Source organism: Tupaia chinensis, unplaced genomic scaffold (assembly GCF_000334495.1).
Source record: "Tupaia chinensis unplaced genomic scaffold, TupChi_1.0 Scaffold000320_1, whole genome shotgun sequence".
Classification (NCBI taxonomy): domain Eukaryota; kingdom Metazoa; phylum Chordata; class Mammalia; order Scandentia; family Tupaiidae; genus Tupaia; species Tupaia belangeri.
Window position 1 is genome coordinate 5,678,906 of NW_006159813.1, and position 20,021 is coordinate 5,698,926.

Consider the following 20,021-nt stretch of genomic DNA (forward strand, 5'->3'; position numbering starts at 1 on the left):
ACCCCCAAGGGATGGCCACACCACAATCCCTTCTCCATTCTCCTCTTCGGATCTTGGGCGGGTATGCACACACATGCACCCAGCATGAGTTTAAGCCACCGGGTCTGGGACTTGAACCGCGGTCGACTACATGGGAATCCAGCAACATAGCCATTACACCAACTGCTGGTCCTGAGATAGGTGGTCTTGAAAGGGTCTCACTGTGTTGCAACTCCCCTGCCCTCGCCTCCCAATTAGCTAGGGTCACAGGCACTCCCAATCACTTTGACATGTTCAGGTTGATCTGGAGACTGAACCCAGGCCTCCCACGTGCTTCCAGCCTCCCAAGTGGTGGTGCTACCTGTGCGGGCCACCATGGCTGGGCCAGGGCACGTGTTCTAAGCCTGTGTTCTCATTTGAAAGCCAGGGTGTCGTGAGGGATTATGTCACATTTCTAAATGTAAACACTCAATCTGGTACAGATGCAAGTTTTAGGATCTGTCGGGGCAACAACCTGACAACCCAGCAGTAGATTTAGGCTTAGACATCGGAAACTCCTGCTCTCGCTTTTTCTAGCAAGGGTCTCTGTTATTGCTCTGAACTAACCTCCCAATGTAGGGCACACTCAGATTAAGTTCAACAGGACCAAGATACACATGGCGGTCAAAGCCCTTCACAATCCAGTCCTGTCTCTCTCTCTCCAGCATTGTTCTTTTTTTGTTTGTTTGTTTTAAAGAATCATTTTTACTTAACTTTATTCATTTTTTAATTTTCATTTGACCAGAGAGAGACAGAGTGAGAGACACAGAGAGAAACAGTGAGGAAGCAAGCCGCCAGGTCCAAGACTTGACCCGCCATCGGCCATGTGGGAGTCCAGCGCCCTTAACCACCATGCCATCTGCTGGCCCCTCTTTCTGCAGTGTTGTTTTTGTTTAGTCTCTAGAAAGAAAAACTGGAAGACCTTTTCAGTTTGTTGCCTTTTTTTTAAAAAAAAAAAAAAAAAAAAAAGGGAGAAATCTGTTCTTTTTTTTCATCTGCTAGATCAAAACCTCTTCTCTCTCAGGCACTCTGTTTATAGTATTATGATTACAGCGAGATCAAGTTTGGTATCTGACATTAAAATAGAGTTATAAAGAGATTGTATTGGGACCAGCAGTTAGTGTAATGGCTCTGTCACTGGACTTTAATGTATTCAAGCTGCCAGGTCGAAGACTTGAACTGCAATCAGCCATGTGGGAGTTCAGTGCCTTAACCACCACACCACCTGCTGGCCCTTCAGTCAGCCACTTTGTAGCTTCCTGGCCTGAGAGCCATTCTAGGAAATGTCTGAGGAGGTGCAGAGAAGGTTGTGCTCCTGCCAGGTAACCCAGAGACACAGAGGCAGGCTCCTCTGCTGATTCTCCAAAGCTCGCCTCTTCCCAGCCAGGGCGGCTGCGTTGCTGGAAGAGATGAGGTCATAACTTTCCCAGGGTAGCCTTTCCTGCGGTTTCAGTAAACGCTCAATACTCGCTGTCTCCAGGCACAGCCTAGTGCCCCACGCTCTGTTAAAGGCATGTTTCCAGAGAGGATGGTCGAAGCAAACGCATCTCCCTCCATCCATTATCCCAGCAGCAGTCAAGGTTAACGACTCCAGAAACCACCTCCAGCCAACCCACTCGCTCTTATCAATGTGATGAATCCACTCGGCAGTCCCTTTTACCCTAATGAGTGATAGATCCCAGTTCTCTGTAAATCCAAACCAGAGCTGGAATAAAAAGGGAACTCGCAATGCTCTGAGAAGACAGAGTCTCAAGGACAAAGGCTTGCCCACCAGTGGAAGGTCACGTGCACCCTTCTGAACAGAAAAAAACTGCACTTGCAAAAAGTCACCTGTGTCTTTTTGGGTTCAAGGACCCAACAGGGCTGTCCAAGGATCTAGGCATCTTCTCTTAACCTATGATACAAGTCAAGGCACCACGTAGGTGCTACTGTGCTTGTGAAAAAGCCAGCCCTCACAGGGCCCCACTCTGGTGTGCAGTCAACCTGCTACATGAACAGGAGCAGAGTGACTAGCAGATGGTGTAATGGTTACGTTTCTGGACTCCTATGTAGTCAACTGCAGGTCAAGTCCTGGACCTGGCGGCTTAAAACTCACGCCAGGCATGTGTGCATGCGTGCCCAAGATCCTGAGAGGGGAATGGAGGAGAAGGGACTGTGGCATGGCCATCCCTGGGGGGCTGATTTCTCGCTTTCTGTCTCTCTGTCTCTCCAGTGAGTGCCCTATAGCAAAAATCTCTCTCTAAAAAATAATAAAGTAGCAAGAAGAGGTTTGCATGAAGAAGAGCCTAAGGGTCCAGAAGAGTCGTTGGTTCTGAACACAGGCCATCCAGTTCTGGAGTCCATACTACAAACCACATTCCTCTACAACCTTCCTGGATGGTTCTTCAGGAAGGTCTATGCCATTCTGTCACCTCCTCTGGGACAACTCCTTGGGTCCTAGTGAGACAGAAAGGTGCCAGACCCTTCCCTTCACCATCAGTCTACTTCCTTCAAAACCCTGGCAAAATGAAGTTGCCGCTTGGCTGGCCCTATAGTGCAGTGGTTAAGCACGGTGCTTTGGGAACTGGATCCCACATGGTTGACCGCAGTTCAAATCCTGCTCCAGTGGCTTGAAAAGCATGCCAGGCACCTGTGCTTGTGTGCCTAGATCCTCACGGCATGGAGCAAAGGAGAAGGGATTGGGGTGTGACCACACCCTGTCGGGGGATGTTTTTTCCTTCTTTCTCTCACTCTAGAGAGTGCATGCACCATGTGGCAATAAAAAAAAAATAAATTAGTGCGACCAGCAGATGGTATAATGGCTACAGCACTGGACTCACACATAGTTGACTGCAGTTCGAGTCTTGAACCCAGAGGCTTAAAACTCATGCCGGGTGCGTGTACACATGTGTGCCCAAGATCCTGAGAGGAGAATAGAGGAGAAGGGACTGCAGCATGGCCATCCCTTGAGGGGTGATTTCTTGCTTTCTGTCTCTCTATCTCTCCCTGCTTCTCCGGCGAGCACACACCCTATATAGCAAAAATCTCTCAAAATAAATAAATAAAAAATAATAAATTAGTAACAATACTAACAATAAAGAGTTGCTCCTAATCAAGGGACATTCTGGAACTCGACCTCAATGTGCACATGTGCTAATAAAGCCTGAGCCAGGTGATGCATGGAGGCCTGAGTGCTTTTGAGAAACCAGCTGATATTACGGAGGGTCAGAGAAGACAGAGACTGCTGCAAGATCACTGTCCAGTGGGAGGCAGAGGCTCCTACGAATAGCGCAGTTCACTGTGTCCTCTGTAACCAGCAGGTGGCGTAATGGTTACATTGCTAGACTCCCACGCAGTCGACAACGGTTGGAGTCACAGACCTGGAGGCTTAAAACTCACACCAGGCCGTGTGTGTGTGTGTGTGCCCAAAATTCCAAGAGGAGAATGGAGGAGAAGGGACTATGGCATGCCCCGTAAGGGGTGATTTCTCATTTTCCCTTTCAGCATTTCTGTCTCTGTCTCTCTCTCCGCCGAATCCACATGCCCTATGGCTAAAACCTCTTTTAAAAAAATCTGGGTACCAACATGCACACTAGCCTTGCGACTTCAGGTATGGGAACTTAATATCTCCGAGCCGCTGTTTCCTCGAGGAAAATGAAAGCTAGTGATTGTGTCTCCCTCCCAGGTTCCTGGGGCGAGTCCATAAGATGGGACAGCCAATGGGCTCAGCACTGCGCTGGCCACACGGGGAGCACTTGGCAGACATTTGGGGATACTCAGGCAAGGTGCGGAGCTGCATGGCCATCTAGGAGTGAGAATGGGATGGCCTTACCAGGCGGCATGCTGGGAGTTAACTCACAGATTGAATGCCTGGAGGTTAGAATGCTGGGCCAGGAGCATGGAGGAGATGCTGCCCTCCAAAGAGCCTGTACAGAGCTCACGGGAGGAGGACAGCACATTGGGGAGCAGCCCAGGGCCAAGAGGCAGAATGGCCCCCCACAGAGGTTCGGTCCTAATCTCTGGAATCTGTGAGTACGTTAGGCTACAAGGCAAAAAAGGGATTAAATCTGCAGCTGACTCTGATAGGAGCTATTCCAGATGGTCCAAGGGGACCTTAAACATGGAGGAGGGAGGAAGAATAGGAATGTCCACAGGAACTGTGACTATAGGAGGATGGTCACAGGGATGCAAGGTCACTGGCTTGAAAAAGGAGAGGGGAGCCTGCTATGGCTTACATAATGGTTTGTCCTCGAGAGGTTCATGTTTGGAAGTTGGTTCCCGGTGTAATGGTGCTGGGAGGTGGTGGGGCTTTAAGAGGCGAGGGCTCATGGGTGGCGGTTAGATCCTGGAAGCATCAGCATTATGAATGGATTAATGCTGCCTTGAGAGTGAATGGCAGCTCTCAGAAGAAGGAGTGAGTTCCTACAAGAGCAGGCTGTTATAAAGGAAGATGGCTGCCCCAGCTCTCCCTCTTTGCACACGCGTGTGTCTGCTGTCTCTCTGCTGCTGTCGGTCATGTCGTGGTGCAGCATCAGAGCCCAGCTTGATGCTGGCCCTGCCTCTTTGGACTCCCCAACTGCTAGAATCATGAGCTAAATAAACCTCTATGGGGCCAGCAGGTGGTGGAGTGGTTACAATGCTGGACTCCCACATGGTCGATCACAGGTTAGGAGTCTCAGACATGGCAGCTTGAAAGTCACGCCAGGCATGTGTGCGTGCCCAAAATCCCAGGAGGAGAATGCCTAAGAAGTGGCTGTGGCATGGCCATCCTCCCCCCAAGGTGGTGATTTCTCACTTTCCCTCTCACTGTCTCTCTTTGGTGAGTGTATGCACCTTATAGCAAAAACCTTAAAAAAAAAAAAAAAAAGAATAAACCTCTACTCTATAAACTACAAGTCTCAAGTATTTCTGTTTAGCAACACAATAGCCAACTTAGTGCCAGGAGTCCAAGAATGGGGGCAACCTCTAGACCCCAGAAAAGGCACAGAGCCTCTCCCCTAGACCTCAGAAGGAATATAGCCTTGCTAACACCTTCGCCTTAGCAGAGAGGACTTCTGCTCTGCAGAACTGTAAGATGAGACAGTTAAGTACTTTTAAGCCCCCTCAGTGGCCATTTCTTACAGCAGCAACAGGGGAGGCAGCTGCCAGGTGACTCACCTTCAGAGAAACCTGTTCGCGGAGCGTGGAGTTGGCATAGGCGAAGGTGCTGGCCATCCCGATGCACACGGCGATGCCTGCAGGACAGGGGGAGGATCCGACACTCATCACTGAGCTCATTAGGCCTGGCCCAGGCTCGTGGCAACACAGGAAAGAGATGCCCTCTCTGTCCCCTCGTAGTGCACAACCTAACCACGTAAGAAAGACAACCCCCTGCTGGGGGATTTCGGCTGCCCTGTAAATCACTGAGAACCCAGAGCCCTTCTGACAACAGGCCTTTGACTTAGGGAGAGAATGTAGGCCCCTGGTGATACTTTACAGAGCCATGGTAAGCACGAACTGTGAGCCTGGGAAGACTCGCGTTCAGTGGCGTGGAGGTTAAGATGGCCGGATCCCACGTGGCCGACTTCGTGATTGGTGTCCTAGACCAGATGTATGTTTCTCACACACACACACACAAATCCTGAGAGGAGAATGGAGAAGAAGGGATTGTGGTATAGCCATTCCCCCTGGAGGAGGGGGTGATTTCTCACTTTCCTGCTCTCTCTCTGTCTCTCTCCAACAAACATAAATGCCCTACAACAAATTACAAAAGAAAAAGATAAAAAAAAGAGTTCGAATCCCAGTTCAGGCACCTCCTGCTTGTGTGAGCTTAGGGGGGTCATTATAGCTCCCTAAAGCTCAGTTTCCTCATCTGTAAAATAGACAGACAGGTAACCAGGCTTACCTTATGGGGAGGGCTGATGCTAATAGACCTATCTCTAGTAAATGATGCCAGCACTATTTCCACTTTCAAAAAACAATCTGAGCTATGTTATTAGCAATAAAAACATCCACAGAAAAAGACCACAACACCATAACAAATTAAAGTTCAATGTTCATAGGGAAAAAAAGAAAAAAGAAAAAAAAAAAACAAAAAAAAAACCAAGAATCCCAGCTAACAGGCAAACATGACCCAGGCAGATGGAAGAACGGAACTGAAATTGTTTCCACAATTCATTTCATTGTCACTGTCTGCCAAGTTATAGTCTTGGAATTGTTCCTGAATAATGATTTCCAAACCCGACATTTCGTCCTTGTAGCCAGGATTTGGCTCGCACGCAATATGGTGTGAGTTCACTTACTTTGTTACTAGAATGTACACTCTAGGTGTTTTTCCAGGTCTACTTTGCAAAGATGTTATTTCTTTATTGAAAAACTAAGAAAGAGTAACCCTACCATCTTTTTTCTATTCTCGTTTTCTGTAATTCTTTCTTTTTTTCTTTTGGAGAGGTTTTTGTTAGAGAGTGCATGTGCTCACCAGAAAGACAGAGAGAGAGAGAAACAGAAAATGAAAAATCACCCCCCAGGGGGATGACCACGCCACAATCCTTTCTCCTTTCAGGATCTTAGGCATGCACGCATACACGCTCAGTGTGAGATTAAGCCACTGGGTCCAGGACTCGAACCACAGTTGACTACATAGGAGTCCAGCGACATAGCTATTACGCCAACTGCTGGTCCCATCTGTAATTCTTTTTTAAAGAATTCGTTCATTGAGACCAGCAGATGACATAATGGTTATGTTGCTGGACTCCCACATAGTTGACCATGGTTCGAATTCCAGACCCAGTGGCTTAACCTCATGTTGGTCACGTGTGTGTGTGTGTGTGCCCAAGATCCCGAGAGGAGAATAGAGGAGAAGGGATTGCGGTGTGGCCATCCCCCCTGGGGGGTGAATTCTCACTTTCTGTCTCTCTGTCTTTCTGGTGAGCGCATGTGCCCTATAGCAAAAACCTCTCAAAAAAAAAAAAAAAAAGAATTCATTTACTTCATTTTTATTTATTACTAATTTTTATTTTGACCAGACAGAGAGAAAGTGAGAAAGCAAGCCACCAGGTTCAGGACTTGAACCGTGGTCGGCCATTTGGGAGCCCGGCACCCTAAGTACCAAGCCACCTGCTGGTCCTGTGTAATTTGTTTTCTTTCTTTTCCTTTCCTGTTCTTCCTTCCTTTCTTTTTCTTTCTCTGTCTAACTTTCTTTTTCTTTTTTTCATAGCAAGAGAGACAGAAGGAGAGGGGAGAGAGACAGAGAGGCAGGCACCCTAGCAGGGTCTAGATCCACTCTGCCCCCACTTTCCCCTCACCTAGCTCTGGATCATGGGCATGCACACCTGGCATGTTTGGGGAGGTCTCCAGACACGCACCTGGGACCTTTCCCTGTGGATCAGCTTTACATAGCATCGCGTCACTGCTCTGCCACCATCCAGGCCCCTATTCTTCATCATTTAAAAAGACAAACAAAATCCACTAACTGAAGAAGAAAGAACTCTTCTCAGGAATCAGACTTAGCTATGAGTCTGCCAGTATTGGGCGTAAGGGAGAACACGCCAGCTTCTACCTGCAGGAAGAGAAAGAGAGGGGCTGACACAGTAGCACCCGAGCAGGCGAGGTGGAGCGATCTGAGTGGCTGGGATTCACCAGAGAGGGAAAGAAGACATGAAGAATGGCCTAGGGGCCTCCAGGTGTTTTCTCATGGCAACCATAGGCCACTAGGTAATTCTTTTCTTTCTTTCCTTTTTATTTATTTATTTATGTATTTATTTATTTTTAAAGAGGGGTTTTTACTATAGGGCTCATGTGCTCATCAGAGAGACAGAAAAGTGAGAAATCACTTATTGCAGGGACGGCCACACTGCAATCCTTTCCCCTCCAGTTTCTCCTTGGGATCTTGGGAATGCACACACATGCACCTGGCATGAGTTTTAAGCTGCTGGGTCCAGGACTCGAACTCTGGTCGACCACGTGGGAGTCCAGTGATGTTACCATGATGCCCTCTGCCAGTCCCAGGCCACTAGGTTAATTCTTACCATCATTCCTAGTGTAGCACTAAAACGAGGGCTACTAGCCCTCAGGGGGACTGCAATATCATGATCTAATAACGGCAAGTAATGGTAAATAATAATAATAATAGTACTGGAATTCCAGAGACCATTTACTGAGTACTAAGTATGTGTCAAGTACCAGGCTAAGGACTTTATGAGTCAGTACCTTATTCAGCACTTGCTATGTGCCAGGATATCTAGAAAGTCTTTTCATGCATATTAATAATGAATAAGTAAAAATAACCACCTACACTTGCATCGTACTTACTCTCTCCCAAACACCAACCGATGGGTTTTACGCATATTAACTTGAATTTAACCTCCCTGCCACAGCAGACAAGGTATGGACAAGCCTAACCCCCCATTTTGCACATACTGAAACTGAAGCACAGAGAGGGTAAGTAACGTATCCAACATCACACAGCCAGGAAGCGGCAGAGCTGGGGTTTGGACCCAAGCAATGTGAGCTCTGAATTATAATTCACTACCGCTTCATATCAACCAACCTCCTGAGGGAAGTTTCGATCAAAACCCCTTACTAGACAGATGAGGAAACTGAGGCTCAGCGAGGCCAAGCAACTTGCCCAAAGTCTACATGGCCGGTTGGCAGGATTTGAACCCAGGTCTGATGGAAAGTCTCATACCTTTAAGCACTTGGCACTATTAAATTAAACTATTTGGGCCTTCAACAGCCGCTGCACTCCCACACTTGATTCTTGGATAAGCCGAAATCCTACATGTTAGGCTGTTTTACTGAGCTGGTTGCTAGGTTACAGCCAATCATAACAGCTAGGCTTCAGTTAATCACAGACATCCCGCCTTTTAAACCACGTTAATGCAGACAAACTTCAGAACGTAACCAATGATTTCTCTACCTCTCCCTCACTTACACTTTGTTTTTTCTTTTTTGGGAGAGGTTTTTGCTACAGGGTGCAGTGCGCTGGCCAGAAAGAGAGAGACAGAGAGACAGAAAGCGAGAAATCACTCCCCAGGGGGGATGGTCACGCCGCAATCCCTTCTCCTCCATTCTCCTCTCAGGATCTTGGGCACACAAGCACACGCGCCTGGCGTGAGTTTAAGCCGCTGGGTCGGGGACTCAAACCGCGGTCGACTACGTGGGAGTCCAGCGACATAGCCATTACGCTAACTGCTGGTCCCTCATTTACACTTTTGGTAGAACACTTTTCTATTGAGATGACATAAATACTCCGTTGACCCCAAGACTGGCTGGAGTCTGGACAACTGGCCGATTTAAATGGTGTTAAGATTTGCTCTATTCAAACTCTACTCTGTTAAACTGGCTGGTTTATTTTTCTTTTAACAGCACTATGTCGGCCCGGAACTTGGAAAAGCCCCACCCCACCTGCTCCAGGCGCCCAGGCTATGACGACCACATGCCCCAGGCTCACCGAGTTTATGCTGGAAGCACACTTTGGCCAGGAGGATCAGGATGAAGGGGAGTCCCTTCTGGAGCCAGCAGATCACAGCCTTGAGCTCGGACAGGGCAGGGGCCGGCGTCCCTGGCTGCTCATCGCCCCCTTCCTCCGCGTGGCCGCGGTGATCGGCGCCCACGTGCTGCAGCAGCGAGCTCCCGCGGTGCGCGCCATGGTGGAAGTGGTGGTGGGGCTGGCGGTGGTGGTAGGGGCCGCTCTCGCCCCGGCCCCCACCTTCCTCCCTGGACGCCGGCATCTGGATGAACACGTCCCCGCCACCTGCGGAGGAGCCCAGCACCAGACTGGATGGGAAGGGGGTGGCGGAAAAAAAACAGAGAGGAGCGCTGGCGGGGCGGCCGCTTCTGCCTTCAGACTCTCGAAGACGCCGCCTTCATCCACGCTGGCCTCGGAGCTGAGAGCCTGGCTGCGGTTTCTGGGTACCCGGGGAGAGAGAGAGAGCCCACAGGTCAGGCAGATAGAGAGGTGGTAGCCCAGGGAATGAAGGGGACAAAATGCAACACCATTAATGCAGTAGTAGCCTCTGGGGCAATTCGCTGCTGACATCCGAACCTCCGGTCACCCCCAGAATGTTAAGTTCAGGTAGGGGTAAGGTCTTTTTTTTCTAAATAATTTTTTATTTATTCATTTATTTATTTTTAAAAAGATTATGTATTTATTTATTTTCTTTTCTTTCTTTCTTTTTTTTTTGACCAGAGACACAGAAAAAGAGCGGAAAAGTAAGAAAGCAAGCCACCAGGTCCAGAGCTTGAACCATGGTCAGCCATGTTGGGAGGGTCCATGCCCCAACCACCACGCCACCTGCTGGTCCCTATTTATTCATTTATTTTAATTTGACCCGAGAGAGAGAAAGTGAGAAAGCAAGCCTCCAGGTCGGGGACTCGAACCTTGGTCAGCTATGTGGGAGTGTCCAACATCTTAACCACCACACCACCTGCTGATCCCAGGGTTAGAGTCTTTAAAAGGTAGCAAGGTCCCACAGTGGGCCCTAATCCAGTAGGACAGGTGTCCTCACCAAAAGAGGAGATTAGGACCTTGGACACCCAGCGGGAAGGCCATGGCAAGACACAGGGACAAGGTGGGTATCCACAAGCCAAGGAGAGAGACCTGGAAAGGAACCAGCCCTGCCACTGGCAGGGATTCAAACCAGTTACCACGTGGGACCCGGCACCTCCAGTGGTGCATTTCCACTCTGCCGTGGAGCCCGCCCTGATTCCACTCCTGATCTTGTACCATCTCTTCTCCACAAACAGACCAATGTGCTTTTTTTTTTTTTTTTTGGAGAGGTTTTCTTTTGCTATAGGGCACTTACCCTCACCAGACAGACAGAGAGAGCCAGAAAGCGAGAAATCACTCCCCAGGGGAGATGACCACGCGGCAATCCCTGCTCCTCCATGCTCCTCTCGGGATCTTGGGCACGCACGCACACATGCCTGGCATGAGTTTAAGCCACCGGGTCTGGGACTCGAATGGTGGTCGACTACATGGGAGTCCAGCAACATAGCCATTAGGTCAACTGCTGGTCCCCCCATGTGCATTTTTAAAAACATATATTCAAGGGGCCAGGCAGGTGGCATGGTGGTTGGGATGCTGGACTCTCACATGGCCGATTGCAGCTCAAGTCCCCTCTGCAAGGGACTGATCGCCATTGTCATTTCACTGTTTGTCTTTCCCTTGAAACTTGTGGCTCTCAACATTGGCCATACATGACAGTCACTTGAGAGAGTTTTTGAAAAATCCAGGCACTCCAGCCCCATGGGAGACCACCTGAATCAGAATTTTAAGGGGTGGGCCTCAGCATGTCAAGGTCGCTGGTGTACCCGGTGATTCTAACGTGTGGTTAAACGCTGTGAACCAGCTTTAGACTGAGCCTTGCTCTGTGAGGTCAAAGGCCATGACCTCATGCTCCCCACTGTATTTGTACCACCCAGCACAATGTACCTGGCACTCAGAACATGCTTGATAAATGCTGGGAGGAATGCATGGGAAAGCATATGAAAGGGCTCTGAGATCTGCAGCTGAAAAAGCTAACTTTGTTTAAACCTGGTGTTTCCCAAGCTTATTTAACCACAGAATTCTAAAAAAAAAAAAAAAAATACTGAGGGCTAGCAGGTCCTTAAGGTGCTGGACTCCCACATGGTCAACTGCAGTCAAGTCACAGACCTGGTGGCTGGAAAGTCATGCCAGGCACATGTACATGCATGCCCAAAATCTCAAGAGGAGAATGAAGGAGAGGGGACTGCAGTGTGACTATCCCCCCGGAAGGTGATTTCTTGCTTTCTGTCTCTCTCTCTGTCTCTGGCGAGAGTACACGTCCTATAACAAAAATCTCTTTAACAATAAATTGACAGAAGGTGTATATGTTCACTAGAGAGACAGAGAGAGAAAGGGAGGGGGAGAAAGAATTCCCCAGAGGGGCGTGGCTACACTACAGTCCCTCCTCCTCCTCCTCTATTTCTGTATCCTGTTGAGATTCAGGGCTCACACACATGCATGCCCAGAACGTCTTCCAAGCTGCTGGGGCCAGATTGGAACTATGTCATTGGCCATGTGGGATCCTGCTCCTTACCCACTAGGCCATGGGGTCAGCTCTGAAACTTTTATTATATATCTATTTATTTTAGTTATAGGGTGTATGAACTTGCCAGAGACAGAGACAGATGGACAGGGAAGGAAAGGGGGAAATCACTCCTCGGGGGGATGGCCATGCTGCAACCCCTTCTTCTTCATTCTCCTCTCAGGATTTTGGGCACGGAGGCACATGAGCATGGTATGATTTTTTTTTATAATTATTTTATTTAACTTTATTTACTTATTTTTTAATTTGACCAGAGAGGGACAAAGAAAGAGAGAGAGAAAGAGAGGAAAAGAGAGAAAGAGAGAGAGAGAGGGAATGTGATAAAGAAAGCTACCAGGTCTGGGACTCGAACTGTAGTCGGCCATGTGGGAGTTCAGCGCCCTCAACCACCATGGCACCTGCTGACCCCAAGACTGGCGTGATTTTCAGCCACTGGGTCTGTGACTCAAAATACTCAGCCAGTCATGTGGAATCCAGCTGCTTTGACCTCTGTGCCACCTGCTGACCCCTTGGAATTCTTCTTATCCACGAAAAGCCTAGTCGCATTTGCAGAACACCTGTCCAACCCAGCAGGGCCATGCTGAACTGCAGAAGTCTCAGATTAGTGTCTCTGGCTTCACATACCACACCTGGGACTACCTTATGGTAAAGCTAGTCCAACGGACAGAACTTGAAGATAGCCCATCCCCGCTGGCTCCAAAGGCCTAGGAAATGCATGGCCCTCTCCCTTGAGCTCCGGACATTAATGGCACTGTTGACAACAACGACAATGGACACCATGGCTATGATCCTCAAGGGGCCTTGAGCTTTTTCTACACTTCCAGAAGCTGGCAAGTGTCTTCGCTGGCCCATGTGGAGGCTACCTTCTCTCTCCCTCCACCCCAGGGACCCTGGAAAGCCCTCCCCTTTCTCTGGAGCACACCAGCACTGAGTGCACTGGGCTCAGGGGGCCTCTAGTACAGCCAGAGAAACCTCAACCCACCACAGGGCTGTTTTTAGCTAGCCTCCCTTCCCTGGGCCTCTCCCTGCATCCAGCTGGGATTTCAGACTAAATGGGAAAGAACATTCCTTTGGGGACGGAGGCTGCACTTCCAACTTAACTCCTTAAAGGTTAGAAATTGGGGAAGTCCAGGCAGAGAAGCAGATCTGCCCAGAGAGAAGGTAGCCAGAGTGTGGGGTCTGCAAGCACAGACTTTGGGGGACAGAATGCCTAGGGCCCAAATCTCAGCCTTGTCATTTCCTGGCTGGGTGACTTTGGGTCATTACATCCTCTCCCAAAGCCTCGGTTTCCTCATCTGGAAATGCAGAGGGGCCAGCCTGTAGTGTGCTGGTGCAAGTGGCTGGGTCCCATACAGCCAACTGCACGGTTTGAGTCCCAGACCCAGTGGCTTGAAAGACACCAGGCACGTGTGCATCCATGCCCCAAATCCCAAGAGGAGAATAGAGGAGAAGGGATTATGGCATGGCCATCCATCCAGGGTGGTGCTTTTTCACTTTCTTTCTCTCTCTTTCATGTCCTATAATAAAAAATAATAATGACAATTAAAAAAAAAAGGGGGGGATTAAAAAAAAGTCCAGACCTCATCAGGCTAATGTGAGGGGGGAACAGAATAAACACTTAAGCGTGGTTTGTCTGCTGAGGCCTCTGCCCACAAAGATCTCAAGCTCCACCAGACAGCAGACGGCAACGCTGTCTTCAGAGACCAGAGAAGCTCCGACAGCAGCTGATTAAAGCCAGAGGCCACGCTTGTGCGTTTTCACATGTGTGCCTTCATTTCCAAGCAATTCTGAGTTTTATCACCTGCCATTTAGGGATGGAGAAACTGAGTCCCAGAGGGGCACTCACTTGCTAACGGCACCATAAGTTGGGAGGGGCTGAGTTGGGCTGAAAGTCATGTGACTTATGGTCAGCTCTTCCCTACAGAACAGGAATGGTGGATACAAAATTTAGTCCCAGTGCAGGGACAGGTAAGTACAGTTTGTGATTTATTTATTTTTTCTTCTATTTATTTATTTATTTATTATCACCAGAGGATATGCACATTTGCCAGAGAGAGAGAGAGAGAGGAGAAAAAGCACGTGCTGATGGGGCATGATCATGCTGCAGTGCCCTTCTCCTCCATGCCTCCAGCCCATCAGGATTTGGTACATACACACACATGCCCTGGTGCATTTTCTTTTTAGAGAGATTTTTGCTATAAGGTGTGTGTGCTCGCTGGAGAGACAGGGACAGAAAGGCAGAGAACAAGAAATCACCCTCCAGGGAGGACGGCCACACCATAATCCCTTCTCCTCCATTCTCCTTTCAGGATTTTGGGTACACATGCACATGCACTCGGCATGAGTTTGAAGTTGCAAGGTCTGGGACTTGAACTGTGGTCGACTATGTGGAAGTCCAGCAATGTAACATTATACCATCTGCTGGTTCCAACCTCTGGTGTGTTTCTCAAGTCACAAGGCTGGGACTTGAACTATAGCCACGTGGGATCTAAATCCCTATGCAGAGTCTAACTCTTGTGTCACATGGCCAGCCTACTACTTGTGATTTGGCAGTCACCCTGGAGTTGCACCCAGGGCAGGATCTGAAGGAGGAGCAGCCTGGCTGTCTGCTAGCACAGGGGACAGGGGAGGGTATCTGGGGCTAGGAGACCGTCACTACCTAAGAACAGGGCCCCCTGGTGTATACTCTCTTGGGTTTAACTAGGTAGAAATGATAGCTTTTGAGTGTTCTGTTTTTTAATTTTTTTTTTTTTTTTAGATTCTGTATTTGTCTACTTGACATCCATTTATCTTTGGGCCAAACTAATGATCAAAGTGGCTTACATCTCCCCTGTGATCCTAAGCTCATGTCCCTAAACACTGCTTTTTCTTTTATAATTTATTTTTTATTCATGAGCGCACGTGCACAGGAGAGAGAGAGAGAAAGAGAGGACCCTCGACAGAGCCCCATCACATTGCTGCCACCTCTCTCCAGTCCCTCAGCTACCCACGTGTACTCAGCATGTTTTCAGGCCAACCCAGGGACTCAAACCCACGGTTGGCCATATGGCTTCCAGGACGGTGGCTCAGCTCTAGCTCTTGCTTCTCTCTTTACCTAATGTTCACACATGAAGCTGATATTTTCCTCTCCCTAAATCACCTAGGTCAAAGAGCACTTCCATAGCCCAGAGCCACAGGCCTTATTCAAACTACCCAATCCTTGATCGCTTCTCTGCCCCGCCTTGTTCTTCTTCACAAGGAACACAGGAAGGCTGAGGCCTGTGCCTTCTCCTTGTTTCTTTCTACCAAGTCATGACATTCCCCATGGGGCCTTGGGTGCTGTGACGTGCTTCTTCCTCTCGAAAAACCTAAGCAATCAAAGTCATCTTTCTTTTTTTGGAGAGGTTTCTGCTATAGGGCGTGTGTGCTCGCCAGACAGACAGAGAGAGACAGAGAGACAGAAAGTGAGAAATCACCCCCCAGAGGGGATGGCCACACCACAATCCCTTCTCCTCCACTCTCCTCTCAGGATCTTGGGCACACACGCACACGCACCCAGCGTGGGTTTAAGCCATTGGGTCCGGGACTCGAACCACGGTTGACTACATGGGAGTCCAGCGACATAGCCATTACGCTAACTGCTGGTCCCTAAAAGTCATCTTTCAATGGCCTCTCTGTCATTGCTCACTGTTAGGGACTGAATGTTTGTGTTCTCACAGATATTATTTATTTATTTATTTATTTATTTAGGCATGGAGCGTGTGCAGTTGCTGGAGAGAGAGAGAGGGAAGGTTAGAAATCAAACCCCCCAGGGGAAAGACCATGCCATAATCCCTTCTTTTTCATCCTCCTCTTGGGATTTTGGGCATGCACACACACATACCTGGCATGTTTTTCAGGCTGCTAGGTCCAGGTCTCAAACCATGGATTCAACCATGTGGGATCCAGTGCCTTAACCACAGCATATGCTGGTCCATCCCCAGAGAGTCTTATGTTAAAATCCTCTCACGTGGTGATAGTATTTGGAGGTAAGGCCTTTGGCAAGTGATTAGGTTGTGAGGGTGAGTTTATATAAGAGGCCTTAGAGAAATCCCTTTCATCTTCCACCAAGTGAAGGAAGACACAGCAGGAAACGGCCATTTATGAACTAGCATACCGAATATGCTGGAGCCTCCATCTTGGACTTCCCAGCCTCCAGAACTGTGAGAAATAAACACCTGGTATTGAAGCCTCCGAGTTCATGCTAATTTTGTTATAGCAGTCCAAACGGACTAAAACACTTCCATAAATGAAAATCCATGGGTACAACCATTGAAATCATGTGTCAACCATTGAAATCATGTGTCAAGTGTATCACCTGTCATGCAGGTTTCGAGAATGATTATAAAAGCAATGGCAAGCTATTATTGTGCATTAGGTAGTGAGTATAAGGCTGTCACTGTGTAAAACAATATCCAATCAGATCTCCCCTGTGACTCTAGCAATTAACTAGAGAGGTGTTATTCAATCCAGTTCTGGGTTGCCCATCACCCTGAAGCCCAGAGCCCTCAGATGGAACCAAACAGGGGGAGGGCCTACCTTTCAGGTGGAACGTTATCCGTGTTGCTGCTGTGGCGTCTCTGCATTTTCCTTAACACCTGAAAGCCAACACATGGGTGAGCCAGAGTCTCCCCACCTGGCACATTGCCACGGTAATTGTAAACAAGTACCACTATATCTTACATCCCTAGAGCTCACTGACATCTTCCAAAACATGGTTCAATCTTTTTTAAGTTACTTATTCCATGAGAGAGAGAGAAAAAAAAAAGAGAGAGAGAAAGAAACAGCACCCCTGAGAGGGTCTTGATGCTGTGAGCTTCAGCCAGCTCAGATCATGAGCTCTGTGTATACCTATGGTACTCAGGGAGGTCTCTGGCCTTGAACCAATGACCTTCCTGTGTGGGTCCGCTTCACAGAGGGTTGTGTTTTACTGCCATGCCACTTTCTGGTCCCCTTGTTTTGATCTTATATGACTCTCAATCCTCAATTTGATGATCTTATGAGGAAAGTAGTATTGTCCCACTTCAGAGGAAGAAGAAGAGACCCAGAGGTGGAGCGAGTCCTCGTGTGAGAGGAAAAAGCAAGGAGCTATGTAGGAAAAGGGTGTTGGTGGGGGGAAATGAGTCGCACACGGGCAGGCGGGAGACAGGGATTCTGGACTGATGCTGGACCCTCGCTGTGTGGCCCTGAGAACATCGGTAACCTCTCTGCGGCATCAATTCCTCATTCGTTACACGGAGGGGGTGGATCGGTCACACCCAAAGCTTCTTTCCAACTCTCACACAGAATAGAGTGGTAAAATGTTGGTAAAATGAAGACGAAAATTCTGATGAAAAGACATCACCTTGTTCACTGCGAGGAGCCACATGGACCTCAGAACTCCATGTTGACGGCAGTTAAGTCGGGCATTCAGGAGTGCCGATGGGGATGTGACCAGCGGTTCCTGGAGAAAGCAGGCCTCCCCTCTGCTTCCTCTCTAGAGGGGTGACAGGTCAGGGGAGTGTCCCAGAAATTCCAGTTCCTGATGGAACAGAACACGTGCATGAATCCACGGGATGCCTTGAATCTGCTAAGTCCTGGGGTACCTCTGATAGCACTGAGCCAAGGAGTCCATCTGCTTGGGACCTCTGGGGAGCCTTTCATTGGTCCTTCTCATGGGCTCTTAATAACCTACTGTATTTTAGGGGCCAGCAGGTGGCATAGCAGTTAAGGTGCCAGACTCCCACGCGGCCAACCGTGGTTTGAATCCCAGACCTAGCAGCCTGAAACTCACACTGGGCACGTGTACAACCATGCCCAAAATCTTGAGAGAAGAAAACAGAAGGGATTGTGGCATGACCCTACCCGTTGGGGGGTGATTTCTCACTTTCCCTCTCACTGTCTCTCTCTGCTTTTCTCCCACAAGTGCACACATCCTTATGGCAAAAACCTTAAAATAATAATAAATAACAACAATAATCTACTGTGTTTTGTTCACTTGTCAAACTATGAGTCCTGATTGGGAAATACAGAAAACATGTTTCATCCCTTCCAATGGCTTCCATTGCAACTAGAATACACACGAGCTCTGTTCTCACTCTGCAGGTTTACCTGATGTCACCTCACCTGTTCCCAACCACGTTTCCTTCCTCGCTCCCTTTTATAGTTCTCTCTAGTTACGCTGGCCTTCCTGTTCCTCCAATCAGTCTGTCCCTGCCTCAAGGCCTCTGTATTTACTCTTCTCTCTCCCTGAAGGCTATTCCCTCTGAACTTTGCATGGCTAGGTCCCTCAAGTCAAATGTCGCCTCCTCCCCGAGGCGGCTTCTTATTCTCCTGACCCCTCATAATATAGCCCTGTTTTATTTTCTTCGTAGTATTTATTTATTTACCCGCATGTTTATTTATTTATAATCTGCCCCTCCCCATTAGAATGGAGATGTTATATAAAAGCAGGGATCCTGTCTGCCTTGCTCACACTTCAGCCTCAGCTGCTGCTGCTTCTTTAAAAAACACTCCCCAGGGTGGATGGCCACGTTGCAATCCCTTCTCTATTTTCCACCTGGGATTTTGAGTATACATGCACAGGCACCCAGTGTGAGTTTTATGCTGCCAGGTCTGGGACTTGAATCACAGTCTGCCATGTGGGAGTCCAGCACCTTAACCACTTTGCCACCTGCTGGCCCCCAGCCTCAGCTTCTAGAGCACTACCTAGCACACAGCAGTACTCAGCAAGTACTTAGCCAATGAATAAGACATCTCTAGGTCTTCAGATTACTCTTTTCTAGATCCCTTACTCCAGTCTCACTCTTACCTTAGAAGAAATAAATGAATAAATCCATGAATAGGTTTAGCCTCCTTGAATTATTTTTTTGTATCAGAACCAAAGATGATATGTCTCTTGTTCAGAGAATCATAACTGGCTGTCGAATGGCTTCCTGATCCTGACGACCTCCCGGTGGTGTCACTAGGGCCGCTGATAAGAGAGAAACCCACCAGCTTACCCTTCTTGTGGAAAATTAGCTAAAATGAGGTCAACAGTAGCAGCTTCCTCTATGAAGGAAAGCTCATGAATTATTTTGAAATATTTTTTAAAAACTTGCACTCTCAGCTTAATGCTCCCCCTCCAACTCTCCCATCACTTGTAAATCCCTGAGGAAAATAAAATACAATATCTAACGTTGCCACCCACAAATTTGACACAGCCTCCTGAACCAATTGTCCAAGACTCTACTTCAGGATGCTTGCTTTCTTTGAAGGGACTTCGAATTCTCTGTCAGAAGCAGGCCATGTATAATTACCCCAATACCGAATTCTGAAAGACCCGTTTTGCACGCGGGATGTATCTGACTGACTTTTAAACCCTCGGCTCCACGCATCCTACAACATCCCTAGGAAAGACCAGACCAACCCTTTCTGATGCTTGCTACGTAGTAAGCAGCGCCCTCCGGCCGTCACATGACTGCAACAAAATGCATGCAACGGAGCATCTCCTGTGTTACATGCACGGCAGCAGGTGCCCTTCGAGTAAAATATAACGAGCGCTTTTCCCCCCTGCAAACAAGGCACACAGGGCAAAACGCTCACAGACTCTAAGAGCAAAAGGCTACACAGACCAAGACGGGGGAAAAGATCGTGTTCCCTTTTACCTGCCCAGACAATTCAGCAATCACAGCCGCATCATTCAGGTCCAGCCAAGCCAATCATTCGCACCTCCCGGGCAGCACGTGACTTCCGAGTGCTTCCGGCCTCCGGAACAGTGGATTCCCAGAGTGTTTACGCTCGGCGCTAGGACCGCGGCGCAGCTCCTCCAGCCGCAGGCACACAATTACCCGCCCCTTGCCTGAGGTATAGCCAATAGGAGGCCGTTGTTCCGCAGGGACCAATAGAGAGGAGGCCTCGAGGAGCCGGCCGGTGACGCCAGCGGAGCGGAGGCGGGGTCTCGTGGGGCCGCGAGCGCCGGCGCGGGGTAGCTGCCGG

The 20,021-nt window shown here is 48.7% G+C and overlaps 1 protein-coding gene across 1 annotated transcript in view; it reads right to left on the minus strand.

Moving 5' to 3' along the window:
- RNFT2 (ring finger protein, transmembrane 2) overlaps nucleotides 1–19,750 on the minus strand; it is a gene marked incomplete at its 3' end in the record, with an annotated part of 75,819 nt that extends 56,069 nt beyond the window's left edge. Inside the window, 6 exon segments of the mRNA XM_027773090.1 lie at nucleotides 5,155–5,231; nucleotides 9,428–9,784; nucleotides 9,787–9,884; nucleotides 16,605–16,663; nucleotides 17,410–17,586; nucleotides 19,691–19,750. Of these exon segments, the coding sequence (XP_027628891.1) occupies nucleotides 5,155–5,231; nucleotides 9,428–9,784; nucleotides 9,787–9,884; nucleotides 16,605–16,663; nucleotides 17,410–17,433 (615 nt within the window).
- Nucleotides 19,751–20,021: the final 271 nt, after the last annotated feature.